At 42.3% G+C, this 15,222-nt stretch overlaps 1 protein-coding gene across 1 annotated transcript; it reads left to right on the top strand.

Moving 5' to 3' along the window:
- Positions 1-3,182: 3,182 nt before the first annotated feature.
- Positions 3,183-14,317, top strand: LOC125061528. Its single transcript, XM_047667004.1, has 15 exons — positions 3,183-3,293; positions 4,490-4,517; positions 4,596-4,622; positions 5,969-6,055; positions 6,323-6,595; positions 6,686-7,372; positions 7,425-8,173; positions 8,237-8,581; positions 8,645-8,989; positions 9,053-9,337; positions 10,094-10,954; positions 11,270-11,440; positions 11,624-11,782; positions 12,848-12,994; positions 14,115-14,317. Exons 1-15 carry the CDS (start codon positions 3,261-3,263, stop codon positions 14,265-14,267), a joined length of 4,350 nt encoding a protein of 1,449 aa, XP_047522960.1. The 5' UTR covers positions 3,183-3,260; the 3' UTR covers positions 14,268-14,317.
- Positions 14,318-15,222: the final 905 nt, after the last annotated feature.

The raw sequence follows: 15,222 nt of genomic DNA, 5'->3' as shown, positions 1-15,222 counted from the left end.
TAACTCCCAGAGCAATTTAAAATTTTGACGATGGATGGATGGCTTTATATTAGCTTCACCTGTATGTATGTATGTATGTATGTATGTATGTAACCGACTCCTTCGGACTCGATTTTGACCCACTTTTAACGGACAGATTTAATTCAAACTTTGCGCACCTGTCAAAGATCGATGACAATGCAATAATCCGAAAAAAAAAAATTTTAACTAAAAAATAAATAATAGTTTAAAAAAACTAAAAAACACGCTTTTAAAGCACATCAAAAAGTGAAAAATAATTCCTAATTTAGGCAGAAAATGGTAATGAACAAAAAATACTGGTATTATTGTGAAAAAGCATGGGTTGCTCGATAGACGAAAAAGGCACAGAGTATTTTTAAACTATTATTTATTTTTTACTATAAAATATCGCTTAAAAAATCTTTCCTATGGCCTGATTTCAAGGCGAGGTTGCCAATCTTTGAATAGCGACAACAACATGCAAGTGCGGCAACCCCGCAAACGCAGGTGTATGATAAAGATGCGACACTTAAAGATTTATTGAATTATTAAAAAGCAACAATGATAAAGGATATTGGATATGGTAATTACGTACATACACTGGTCAATACTAACTTTTATACAATGGGAATACTATTATCATAATTATTATATTAATTAACTGACATTGCTTTGTATACTTTTAGGTCTTGGGTTAAAATAACAATATTTTAAGTTATGTAGCAGTGGTTCATATTCTAGGTTTTATAAAATAAAATAATACATATAAAGAAAAATTTAAAACATCTTACATCTATTATGTCAAGTGACAAATAAAACATCGTCGATCAGACGGCAAAGAAGAAAAATAAAATATAAAAAGAGTTTGTATAGGAAAATATTAAATATTATGTTTTCCTTACATATGTATCACTATAACTTTCTTTTTTACTAAAGATGTATATATACTTTAGTGTCACATAAAAAATATACACATAAATAATTAATTGATTAAAAACAACCTAACGTTTGCATATTCTATGGGCTTCATACTTTCGATTGGTATAGAATTTATCTAATAATCATACCGATGAAATGTTTAAAAAAATATTTTTTTTAAAATATTAATTAAAATACTCTGGACTGAAATTTGCTAGGCAACCCATATGGATTATATTTATTGACATATTAAATTAAATATAAAATACGTTTATTTAAATAAGCATCTCGGTGAAGGTCGTTGTATATCGGGATCTTAGACCATTAACTAATTTTGAGTTACATAACTCGCTACTGATTTTTTAATGATCTATAACCAATAGTTATTAGAGCAATGACCTCTGGCCGGGTTGTATAATTAATAGGATTGTTAACAGGAATATATGTCTCACAAAAATATTGACCCATTTTTCACGTTAAATATAGCATAAATGTTTACTTGTTAAATGCGCAAATGTCTATTGTTAATGATTATGAATTTATATTACATCTGTGCAAATAAGTCTACCAATTTCGTTGAAATTCTTTTACTAATTTTGTCGCTCGGATATGCTTAATTTTATTAAATTAAATCCAGAGACAACAGATCCTAAGAGCAATTCTAAAAGCAAAACTGAAGTATTTCCGAACCAATTCGACTTAGGGTCCTTTAAGAAAAGAGCGTACCAATTCTTAAAAGGCCGGCATTGCACTCGCGAGCCCTCTGGCTTTGAGAGTGTCCATGGGCGGCGGTATCACTTAACCAGGTGAGCCTCCTGCCTGACACAAGCCGTTGACTTTTTTATGTCTGTGGCAAGACGGTTTCCTCACGATGTTTTCCTTCACCGTTCGAGCGAATGTTAAATGCACACATAGAAAGAACGTCCACTGGTGCACAGCCGGGGATCGAACCTACGACCTCAGGGATGAGAGTCGCACGCTGAAGCCACTAGGCCCACCCATTCACTTATTACCATAACGAGTAATATAACGATTCGTTAGTTATAGTTTTTATAAAGTTGCGTACCTGGGCCACGTGTTGCACCATGACCGCTACTATAGTCCTTTTCATGAAAGAAGTCCCCCAGACGCGGCGCTGCAATCGCATGACGTAATGTTGCGATTTATGAGTAAAAAATTTACCTATTTTATTTACATTTAGCAGATGTAATTTATCAAATAATACTATTTTCTGCATACTTCGATGTATCAATATTTATGTTATGTAAAAATTATATTTTTATTTACTTATATTAGTGGTGTTCTACCTACTTACAGGGAAAAGATGAGAAAATAGGGTAAAGAAAAGCAATACAATTTTTATTCAGAGTTTTAATGCATAATTGTTGGGTTACAATTTTTTTCGAAATACACGCCGCTGTTATACCTTCGTTTGTAATTCTTGTTACAGTTTTCTTTGACACACCTGCAATTAAATTATGAACAGTTAAAAATAATAGTAACTTTAAGTTTATGATGAAATTATATAGTTTCATCACGTTATGTATTTGTTCAATTTTGTCGCAAAAACGAATTTATATCATAAAAGTCCCATCAATACAGCAAAAAATTATTAAATGGCAACTCTAAAAAGTACCTGTTATGGCGGCAACTCTCTTCCGAATATTGTTTAGTGGTATTAAAACACCTTGATTCTTATGTTCCGCTTCACAGAACTCTTTCACCTTTAATATAATTTCTCGAGCCGAACTTTTTACAACTTTTGCCATTGTAATCAATCTTCAAAATGCACTAAGCTAGTTAAAAATTCACAAAAATCTACCACAACAAACGAACTTGATAACATCGACGAATGACAACATTGCCGACCTGTCAAATTTAGTTCCAAAAATCACCGCGGGACTTCTTTCATGAAAAGCACTATACCTGCTTTAATAATAATATGTAAAATCCAGGATTAACGCGTTGGTTAAAAAAATCATGTTTTCGTAACGTTAGGGAGTGGATGGCGACTGCGGAAGAGTTGCTGCATCTGTCACAGGACAAGACACACTTGACTGACAGCCAATCTCCAGTAATGAGACACCAAAAGAAGATTTGTTGTCCAATATGTCTTAACAACAATTGTACAAAATGAACATACAGACGAATTCATTATAAGTAAATCAATAAATTAAACAAATATATTTATTCAGTTGTAATTGATAATTTATTGCCTATTATCTTATTAAAATTTATTTTGTTTGTTCTGTCTCAAAATTCGTATAAAAGCACGAAATAATTGTGATCAAATCATAGTTTGAGTTACGGTCATAAACGGATCATAAGATCCTTTGGCCAAGATGATTCTCACTTTCGTGCTCTTCGTTTTAAGCGTAAGTTATTTTATATTTATTAATTCATCTCGTAATATTGATTCAGTATAGCAATACTTTAAAATATAGTTTTTTTTTTTTTATGGCTCTGGCACGGTTTGTGCATTAGCCAGCGTCAAGTGTGAGATTTTTATCATTCGTGCTTTTTGCCTTAGAAATTCGATCATGTCCTCCATGTACGGTTTAGGCACTCGCCCGGTACCGCACAACCCTCCCAAAGGCCGAGAACAAATTTAAATTAAATTAAAACTTGCCCTCGAACCGGGAATCGAACCCGGTACCCCTCACCTAGCTGCCACTTAATAAGACCGCTAGGCTATGAGGCCCCCTAAAAATAGTTAAAATGTATGTCTAAACAAGAACTAAATTACGGGTTATGGCCATTACGAAATGTCAATACCAAGAAGGTCGCCATTTTGTTTGAAGCGCGTTATTTGGTCTATACTCTATTGGCAATGTTACTCATCTGTGGCCGTTCTTGTTGTGCTTTTAGTGCTATTACAGCATAAGTACAACGCTGAATATTTACAATTATTATGTAAATATTTTGTGTCCAAAACAAAATTATTGTTTTCCTGGTTATCTAATAAGATGTTCAAATAATGAGAACCCATGCCTGTACAGCAACACACATACCATAAAAATTTTGCTTCACTGGGATTTTGGGATATTGTTGATATCTTGATACTAGATATTGGACATTGCATAATCGTGTTGGCAATATTTTTGTTCAGTCTTTTAGAAGATAATTGAAATAGGAATTATTTGTGTATATGGCAAGCTGATCAACCTTTTTGTCTTTGGGAGCGTTCAAGTATTACGTAACGTAATTTTTGGAGATTATTAACACCCCCCCCCCCCCATGAACTCGCCGTAACGTTTTTCAGTACCCAAGTACAGTACTGTATCCAAGTCTAGTAAAACGTTTCGTGACCCCCTAGTGACTCTTTAGTTACTATTATGTGGTGTAAGTAGAAAATAATATTAACAATAACGCGTAATTCAATCCCCGCCCCGCATCGTAACGTTTTACAAAAGGACCCCCCCCCTCCCAAAATTCGTTACCTAATACTTGAACGCTCCCTTTACTATGAAAATGATAAAGATTTTGTAGGAATCATACCTAGCAATGTTGTAATTCGATGCTATAGTATTATGGTGAACATTTTTACGATTGTTGTTGTTATTTATTTCAGATACTGCATGCTCATGCTGCTCCTCAAGGTAAATAAAATTTAATCGTTGTTTTAAATTATTTTTACCAGAGTTAGGATCCAATTTAACAATTTAATTACTTTACAGACCCTGGCTTTCAATGGCCTGTACCAGGTATGTCAATTGTCAATTATCAGCCTTAGCGATCAACGATTGGCGTCTAAAACCAGTGATATTTTAATTTATTTGATATCCTTACCAGGGTATTTAACCCCTAAGTTATGTCATAGGCAACTCAAATATTTTTTACAATGACAATTTAAAGATTGTACTAAAATTACACATAAAAATATTTTATATGCTAAATAGCGTTACAAGCTATAATTAATACTTTCTTGTCAGTTTTTGTTTATCGTCAAGTAAACATTCACATTGTAATATAAAGAGGGTATTAGTATTATTTATAACACAGCTTTTCAGTATTTTTAAGTTAATATAATTCTAAATATTATGTAATATAAAATGCTTGGACAACAATCGTCTATCGCTGAGAGCTTTATACAATATTCATAAGCCTTAGTAATAGTCGAGACTTAGCGCGAACTTCGAATCCCGTATGTAAGAGAATAAACAATAGTTTAGTTAAACTGGATCAGTTAATCCAGGGACAGAAAATATATACACTACTGTTTATCAGTTCCTTGATAAGGGAGATGCGCTCAGATGTGGCTTCATCATAACGATGAGACAATAGCGATTTATAGCTAGGCACAAAGTTAGAGATTGTACAGAAAAAATATAAGAAAACGGGAATAAATAGCTCTAAGAATACAGTATTCAAAATTATGACGCAAATACTGAAGTATTTCTATACTATAAATAAATATAGTTTAAAAAAACTATATTTATTTTCCACTTTTTAGTCCTAGCAGCAATACGTGTTGTCTCAATTTAACCGTATTGCTTTGTGGACTTAAAAAAAATTCATTGTTTTTTCGAGATAAACCTATGAAATTATTATATTGTCGCTGATTCTTTAGAAGTGTACAAAGTTTGAATTAAATCTGTCCGTTTAAAGTGGGTCAAAATCCAGTTCGAAGGAGTCGGTTACATACATACATACATTCATAAATACATACAGGTGAAGCACAGTTTATATTAATAAAGCGTGTAAAAATCAAATATTGCAATATGCCTTTCCACTTAAGTTTTTTTCAATACGATACGAGTAGTGCAACAATAAATTTTCTTCGGTACGAATTTACCGGATATTAGAAGAGAATAGTAACGCCTTGGAAATAATAAAAATACTCACTTGCCAGAACATTAATAGGCGTCGTGTCAATATAAATTTTTCGATTTTAAACGTTAGGAGTTGGAAACCTGTAAAAAAATATTGTTCGTATTAGCGAATTCAAAAGGCCGGATCAAAATTTAAGCTCAATTATAAGTGGAATCGTCTAAGGCGATCAAAGGCCATCCCCCGTTTCCTAAGCAATTGACATAAGCGTTAATTGCAGATGATGATGTAGAATACGACGTGACCACCACAAAGACGTTGGATCGATTCGGTCATCCAATTTATACCGTGAACATGGTACCGATTGGTAAGTAAGGTCCGACAGGTCGAGATAGGCATAATTAGACCGTTTATTAATTTATTTTCGGGCATTCCCCAACTGTCGTATATGACTCCAAATTTTAGGTCTACGCCGCGTTGAAACTAGTTTTATGTGGATTAATTAAATGCACATTTTTTTCGTAAATTACTTAATAAAACACCACGTTAAAACGACAGTAATACGACAGTCCTTTTAAATACCTAACTTACATTTTATGGACATTTGGTCAGATAATAATATTTGCTCTTTCAGAATACGGCGGTGTAACACATGGTTACTCAACGGCAAACGCTCAATCGCAGGGGTCGTCATATGGCGGTGACCAAGCCGAAAGTTACCGTAATGGTAATTCCGGTTACGACGCATACTCTCAAAACAATGGACAGGCCAATAGTGCTGCAACCTCTGGAAGCAGCTATTTGGCAAATCATGGACCAGGAAGCAGCTATGTGAAATCTGCCAATTCAAGAGCAAATTCACAGAGCGCTTCAAGCAATTCTCAAAACAGTTTTAATAGTTATAATGGTCAGTAGTATTTTTATATTACAACTATTTTCTGAGAAGATGTCTTTTAAAAGCAATTATTGTAATTCAACCACATGTTTCCTTTTTCAGGTGCACCAGTTCCTCTGAATTATTATAATCAATATTATAACCCACCACCGTACGTACCTCCAACTTCATACCCTCCTCAAGCAGTACCAGCTTACCCACCATTTGCATACCAAGGGTATCCACCCAACTTCTATCCCGGGAATACACCCAGAACTCCCCCGTTCTACCCTGGCTTCAAAAATCCCAACTACCCCGTTCATACGATTCCTAATAATCCCATCCCAATAGTCCCCTTAACTCAACCAGTACAACGTGTTCCAGTTCAATTACCTATATCCCAAAGTGTTCCAATAGCAAGGCCATTGCCTCCATTGACTCCAGTCAGTCCTGTTTCTCAACTACCCTTACGTCAGCCCATTGTACCAAGTGTTCAAATACCAATAAATACAGCTCAAGCAACAACCTACACTAGCAATGCGTCTGGAAACGCTTATGCCACAAGCTCTACGCCTATAAGGGGATCTAATAGTTACAACTATGGAACTAGCTTTGCCGCTGGCTCAGGATCAGGCATAGGCGCAACCTCCACTGGAAACACAGAAGGAACTAGCTCTGCCACTGGTTCAGGATCAGGCTCTAGCTCTACATCTAGTGGAAACACAGGAGGAACTAGCTCTGCCGCTGGCTCAGGATCAGGCTCTGGCTCATCCTCTACTGGAAACAACGGAGGAAATAGCTATGCCGCTGGCTCAGGATCAGGCTCTGGCTCATCCTCTTCTGGAAACAACGGAGGAAATAGCTCTGCCGCTGGCTCAGGATCAGGCTCTGGCTCATCTTCTACTGGAAACAACGGAGGAAATAGCTCTGCCGCTGGCTCAGGATCAGGGTCTGGCACATCCTCTACTGGAAAAAACGGAGGAAATAGCTCTGCCGCTGGCTCAGGATCAGGCTCTGGCTCATCCTCTACTGGAAACAACGGAGGAACTAGCTCTGCCGCTGGCTCAGGATCAGGCTCTGGCTCATCCTCTACTGGAAACAACGGAGGAACTAGCTCTGCCGCTGGCTCAGGATCAGGCTCTGGCTCATCCTCTACTGGAAACAACGGAGGAAATAGCTCTGCCGCTGGCTCAGGATCAGGCTCTGGCTCATCCTCTACTGGAAACAACGGAGGAACTAGCTCTGCCGCTGGCTCAGGATCAGGCTCTGGCTCATCCTCTACTGGAAACAACGGAGGAAATAGCTCTGCCGCTGGCTCAGGATCAGGCTCTGGCTCATCCTCTACTGGAAACAACGGAGGAAATAGCTCTGCCGCTGGCTCAGTCTCAGGGTCTGGCACTAGCTCTGGCGGAAACAAAGGAGGAACTAGCTCTGCCGCTGGCTCAGGATCAGGCTCTGGCTCATCCTCTACTGGAAACAACGGAGGAACTAGCTCTGCCGCTGGCTCAGTCTCAGGGTCTGGCACTAGCTCTGGCGGAAACAAAGGAGGAACTAGCTCTGCCGCTGGCTCAGGATCAGGCTCTGGCTCATCCTCTACTGGAAACAACGGAGGAACTAGCTCTGTCGCGGGCTCAGTCTCAGGGTCTGGCTCATCCTCTACTGGAAACAACGGAGGAACTAGCTCTGCCGCTGGCTCAGTCTCAGGGTCTGGCACTAGCTCTGGCGGAAACAAAGGAGGAAATAGCTCTGCCGCTGGCTCAGGATCAGGCTCTGGCTCATCCTCTACTGGAAACAACGGAGGAACTAGCTCTGCCGCTGGCTCAGGATCAGGCTCTGGCTCATCCTCTACTGGAAACAACGGAGGAAATAGCTCTGCCGCTGGCTCAGGATCAGGCTCTGGCTCATCCTCTACTGGAAACAACGGAGGAACTAGCTCTGCCGCTGGCTCAGGATCAGGCTCTGGCTCATCCTCTACTGGAAACAACGGAGGAAATAGCTCTGCCGCTGGCTCAGGATCAGGCTCTGGCTCATCCTCTACTGGAAACAACGGAGGAAATAGCTCTGCCGCTGGCTCAGTCTCAGGGTCTGGCACTAGCTCTGGCGGAAACAAAGGAGGAAATAGCTCTGCCGCTGGCTCAGGATCAGGCTCTGGCTCATCCTCTACTGGAAACAACGGAGGAAATAGCTCTGCCGCTGGCTCAGGATCAGGCTCTGGCTCATCCTCTACTGGAAACAACGGAGGAAATAGCTCTGCCGCTGGCTCAGTCTCAGGGTCTGGCACTAGCTCTGGCGGAAACAAAGGAGGAACTAGCTCTGCCGCTGGCTCAGGATCAGGCTCTGGCTCATCCTCTACTGGAAACAACGGAGGAAATAGCTCTGCCGCTGGCTCAGGATCAGGCTCTGGCTCATCCTCTACTGGAAACAACGGAGGAACTAGCTCTGCCGCTGGCTCAGTCTCAGGGTCTGGCACTAGCTCTGGCGGAAACAAAGGAGGAAATAGCTCTGCCGCTGGCTCAGGATCAGGCTCTGGCTCATCCTCTACTGGAAACAACGGAGGAACTAGCTCTGCCGCTGGCTCAGGATCAGGCTCTGGCTCATCCTCTACTGGAAACAACGGAGGAAATAGCTCTGCCGCTGGCTCAGGATCAGGCTCTGGCTCATCCTCTACTGGAAACAACGGAGGAACTAGCTCTGCCGCTGGCTCAGGATCAGGCTCTGGCTCATCCTCTACTGGAAACAACGGAGGAAATAGCTCTGCCGCTGGCTCAGGATCAGGCTCTAACTCATCCTCTACTGGAAACAACGGAGGAAATAGCTCTGCCACTGGCTCAGGATCAGGCTCTGGCTCAGCCTCTACTGGAAACAACGGAGGAAATAGCTCTGCCGCTGGCTCAGGATCAGGCTCTAACTCATCCTCTACTGAAAACAACGGAGGAAATAGCTCTGCCGCTGGCTCAGGATCGGGCTCTGGCTCATCCTCTACTGGAAACAACGGAGGAAATAGCTCTGCCGCTGGCTCAGGAACAGGGTCTGGCTCATCCTCTACTGGAAACAACGGTGGAAATAGCTCCGCTGCTGGCTCAGGATCAGGGTCTGGCTCATCCTCTACTGGAAACAACGGAGGAAATAGCTCTGCCGCTGGCTCAGGATCAGGCTCTAACTCATCCTCTACTGGAAACAACGGAGGAAATAGCTCTGCCGCTGGCTCAGGATCAGGCTCTAACTCATCCTCTACTGAAAACAACGGAGGAAATAGTTCTGCCGCTGGCTCAGGATCAGGGTCTGGCTCATCCTCTACTGGAAACAACGGAGGAAATAGCTCTGCCGCTGGCTCAGGATCAGGCTCTAACTCATCCTCTACTGGAAACAACGGAGGAAATAGCTCTGCCGCTGGCTTAGGATCAGGGTCTGGCTCATCCTCTACTGGAAACAACGGAGGAAATAGTTCTGCCGCTGGCTCAGGATCAGGGTCTGGCTCATCCTCTACTGGAAACAACGGAGGAACTAGTTCTGCCGGTGGCTCAGGATCAGGGTCTGGCACTAGCTCTGGCGGAAACAAAGGAGGAACTAGCTCTGCCGCTGGCTCAGGATCAGGCTCTGGCTCATCCTCTACTGGAAACAACAGAGGAAATAGCTCTGCCGCTGGCTCAGGATCAGGCTCTGGCTCATCCTCTACTGGAAACAACGGAGGAACTAGCTCTGCCGCTGGCTCAGGATCAGGGTCTGGCACTAGCTCTGGCGGAAACAAAGGAGGAACTAGCTCTGGCTCTGGCTATGGATCAGGCTATGGCTCTAGCTCTGGCGGAAACACAGGAGGAACTAGCTCTGGCTCTGGCTATGGATCAGGCTTTGGCTCTAGCTCTGGCGGAAACACAGGAGGAACTAGCTCTGGCTCTGGCTATGGATCAGGCTATGGCTCTAGCTCTGGCGGAAACACAGGAGGAACTAGCTCTGGCTCTGGCTATGGATCAGGCTTTGGCTCTAGCTCTGGCGGAAACACAGGAGGAACTAGCTCTGGCTCTGGCTATGGATCAGGCTATGGCTCTAGCTCTGGCGGAAACACCGGAGGAACTAGCTCTGGCTCTGGCTATGGATCAGGCTTTGGCTCTAGCTCTGGCGGAAACACAGGAGGAACTAGCTCTGGCTCTGGCTATGGATCAGGCTATGGCTCTAGCTCTGGCGGAAACACAGGAGGAACTAGCTCTGGCTCTGGCTATGGATCAGGCTCTGGCTCTAGCTCTGGCGGAAACACAGGAGGAACTAGCTCTGGCTCTGGCTATGGATCAGGCTTTGGCTCTAGCTCTGGCGGAAACACAGGAGGAACTAGCTCTGGCTATGGATCAGGCTATGGCTCTAGCTCTGGCGGAAACACAGGAGGAACTAGCTCTGGCTCTGGCTATGGATCAGGCTTTGGTTCTAGCTCTGGCGGAAACGTAGGAGGAACTAGCTCTGGCTCTGGCTATGGATCAGGCTCTGGCTCTAGTTCTGGCGGAAACACAGGAGGAACTAGCTCTGGCTCTGGCTATGGATCGGGCTCTGGCTCATCTTCTACTGGAAACAACGGAGGAAATAGCTCTGCCGCTGGCTCAGGATCAGGGTCTGGCTCATCCTCTACTGGAAACAACGGAGGAAATAGCTCTGCCACTGGCTCAGGATCAGGCTCTGGCTCAGCCTCTACTGGAAACAACGGAGGAAATAGCTCTGCCGCTGGCTCAGGATCAGGCTCTGGCTCATCCTCTACTGGAAACAACGGAGGAAATAGCTCTGCCGCTGGCTCAGGATCGGGCTCTGGCTCATCCTCTACTGGAAACAACGGAGGAAATAGCTCTGCCGCTGGCTCAGGAACAGGGTCTGGCTCATCCTCTACTGGAAACAACGGTGGAAATAGCTCCGCTGCTGGCTCAGGATCAGGGTCTGGCTCATCCTCTACTGGAAACAACGGAGGAACTACCTCTGCCGCTGGCTCAGGATCGGGCTCTGGCTCATCCTCTACTGGAAACAACGGAGGAACTAGCTCTGCCGCTGGCTCGGGATCAGGCTCTAGCTCTGGCGGAAACACAGGAGGAACTAGCTCTGGCTCTGGCTATGGATCAGGCTTTGGCTCTAGCTCTGGCGGAAACACAGGAGGAACTAGCTCTGGCTATGGATCAGGCTATGGCTCTAGCTCTGGCGGAAACACAGGAGGAACTAGCTCTGGCTCTGGCTATGGATCAGGCTTTGGTTCTAGCTCTGGCGGAAACGTAGGAGGAACTAGCTCTGGCTCTGGCTATGGATCAGGCTCTGGCTCTAGTTCTGGCGGAAACACAGGAGGAACTAGCTCTGGCTCTGGCTATGGATCGGGCTCTGGCTCATCTTCTACTGGAAACAACGGAGGAAATAGCTCTGCCGCTGGCTCAGGATCAGGGTCTGGCTCATCCTCTACTGGAAACAACGGAGGAAATAGCTCTGCCACTGGCTCAGGATCAGGCTCTGGCTCAGCCTCTACTGGAAACAACGGAGGAAATAGCTCTGCCGCTGGCTCAGGATCAGGCTCTGGCTCATCCTCTACTGGAAACAACGGAGGAAATAGCTCTGCCGCTGGCTCAGGATCGGGCTCTGGCTCATCCTCTACTGGAAACAACGGAGGAAATAGCTCTGCCGCTGGCTCAGGAACAGGGTCTGGCTCATCCTCTACTGGAAACAACGGTGGAAATAGCTCCGCTGCTGGCTCAGGATCAGGGTCTGGCTCATCCTCTACTGGAAACAACGGAGGAACTACCTCTGCCGCTGGCTCAGGATCGGGCTCTGGCTCATCCTCTACTGGAAACAACGGAGGAAATAGCTCTGCCGCTGGCTCAGGATCAGGGTCTGGCTCATCCTCTACTGGAAACAACGGAGGAAATAGCTCTGCCGCTGGCTCAGGATCGGGCTCTGGATCATCCTCTACTGGAAACAACGGAGGAACTAGCTCTGCCGCTGGCTCAGGATCGGGCTCTGGCTCATCCTCTACTGGAAACAACGGAGGAAATAGCTCTGCTGCTGGCTCAGGATCAGGCTCTGGCTCATCCTCTACTGGAAACAACGGAGGAACTAGCTCTGCCGCTGGCTCAGGATCGGGCTCTGGCTCATCCTCTACTGGAAACAACGGAGGAAATAGCTCTGCCGCTGGCTCAGGAACAGGGTCTGGCTCATCCTCTACTGGAAACAACGGAGGAAATAGCTCTGCTGCTGGCTCAGGATCAGGCTCTGGCTCATCCTCTACTGGAAACAACGGAGGAACTAGCTCTGCCGCTGGCTCGGGATCAGGCTCTAGCTCTGGCGGAAACACAGGAGGAACTAGCTCTGGCTCTGGCTATGGATCAGGCTCTGGCTCTAGCTCAGGTGGAAACATTGGCGGCTGGGGTTCTGGTTCAAGTTCAGGGAGTAGCACTGGGTCTGGCGTGGGTGTTACAGGTAAGTTAACCACATTGTTTGTTGTTCTTGTTAATTGGTTGCATTATATGTCTTATTTGTTACACGCTCAATGACAAATTTCTTTTTCAACTACTTGAATTCGATAACACGCTTTAATTTCAAGGTAACGTTAAATATATGTCAGTAATTACAAAGGCAAAGTGGCAGGTAAATGTAGCAGTCATATACTTATTATTTCTTTTGTCTTTTTGAAGTTATACTTCTTTAGGCGCGTTATGAAAAATGAATGAGGGTGAAATTTTACGATGCGCGCGCACCGTTACACAAAATTCACAGAATGAAGTTGCCCACGGAAGATGCTACGGCATTGGACATAATTTTAAAACAACATTCGAATAATAATAGAATTTATGTTACACTTAATGTAAGAGAATAATAATTAATATTTATTTATTTATTTTTTCAAATGTTAACTGAATTTTATTAATTATAATGACTCCTTTTCCAGTCTTTAATTATTTAATTGTAATTAATTATTTGCATGCAATCAAAAACTATTTTTAATAATGCCAAGAAGTTTAACTTCTTACGCGCGTACATAAGTATACGCACCGTTTTTAAACATAAACCCTTACGTTTTCAAATGAAGTTCGGCCAGGACTGCTATAAAGTAACAAACTTAACTCATTTTTGTTCGATTTCTATCTACATCTATATCTATATATATAAATTACGTGTCACGTTGTTTGTCCGCTATGGACTCCTAAACTACCGAACCGAAATCAATCAAATTTGCACACCGTGTGTAGTTTGATCCAACTTAAAAGATAAGGATAGCTCACATCTCAATTTATACCCGCAATATTATTTTATTGCAAAATATTTGTTTATTATTTAAAAGTCACAATTCTAACAGATGGCGCTGTGTTGAAAGTACCAACGTTTCACATAAACTACAATTTAATGGCATAACCACTAAAAAAGCATGGTGGTCCCCATGACTGGTGTTCTCCTACCGTTTCCCTTGAATAGTTTGCTACTATGTAATATAACAAAAACCTTAGCCACAGCAACGCCTGGCCGGTCTGCTAGTATACATATATATATTTCTACATTTCGCTTTTAGGAACCCGTATTATATAACGCTTTCAAATTCCAGTTATCGAACCAGTCATCCCCGGAATTGTACATTACCCGCAATCAAAGGGCAAACTGTGCATTTGCTTCGGTAGCTACTTTGAGATGCCAGCAGTCCTTCGCAATCAATTTAGATTTTACTAAACCGATATCTAGAAGTAAGCAAGCATTTTAAAAATCAATCTATGTATTGAACCAAAAATATTAATAAATGAATAATGAAATTGTGTTGTTTTTATTTCACTACATTTGGTTTTAACCCAAGTGTTTAAATCATTAATTACTTATTATTGTTGTCACACAGACGCACTATGTTTGCCCGTAAATACAGAGTTACGTTATAAAAGTAATATCAAAGACAATTAACGTAAAAATACAAATCATTTCTGAGGCAGAGCCGTAACTCTCGTGATAATTACAAATTTTAGTGATGAAAGTCATGAGCTGTATCAATATAACAAATATTTACCTACTAATTGGTAATGGTCAGAAAACCGCCGCGAGATATCCCTTTGCAAATCTTTTCTACGCTCTAATGGCATGGCGAGGTTGCCAATCATTGAATAGCGACTACAACAAGATTTTGATGCATTAAGTTTTATAGAATTATTCAAAAGCAAGAGACCTAACAATGACGTAGGATACTGCAGTTGGTACTTAAGTATCTTGGGTTCAAATAACAATGTAAGTATTAGTAATTACATTAGTAAATAAACAAATAATTTATTACCTACTCTTACCTATTTATTTATTTAAGTTTTTATTAGATTTTAAAAAAAAAGGGTGCGTGTACTTATGTACACGCGTAAGAAGGATGCCCTTTATCATAAGAATCCGCCATGTCTTCAATAAGTTGTAATGTGGGTAGGAACAGAAGAATCACAAAGACTATCTCCCTTACAGCAATTCACTAAAATCTATTCACTAGTAATTAGGGAATCACTTAATTAATCACTTTTAATTAGTTTTGAAACAACTAGGCACAAGATTACTCGGAACAAAAGCGATTCGTCGCAAACGTGGTGCGCTCACCGTTGACGTTCGAAAACTAAACGAAATTCAACATGGCCGCACTGACCATCGACACGACGCTCCGCCAGACTGACAATTGTCAAATCTCGTTCCAACGT

This window comes from Pieris napi, chromosome 23, assembly GCF_905475465.1.
Source record: "Pieris napi chromosome 23, ilPieNapi1.2, whole genome shotgun sequence".
NCBI lineage: Eukaryota > Metazoa > Arthropoda > Insecta > Lepidoptera > Pieridae > Pieris > Pieris napi.
This window is presented reverse-complemented; position numbering and strand designations above follow the sequence as displayed.

Excerpts from the sequence above, each read along its gene's own strand:
- LOC125061528 (XM_047667004.1), top strand. The coding sequence starts at position 3,261 with ATGATTCTCACTTTCGTGCTCTTCGTTTTAAGC. Across the intron at positions 8,174-8,236 it reads CTCTACTGGAAACAACGGAG|GAACTAGCTCTGCCGCTGGC; the intron begins GAACTAGCTCTG and ends GAAACAACGGAG. Across the intron at positions 10,955-11,269 it reads AGGAGGAACTAGCTCTGGCT|CTGGCTCAGGATCAGGCTCT; the intron begins CTGGCTATGGAT and ends ATAGCTCTGCCG.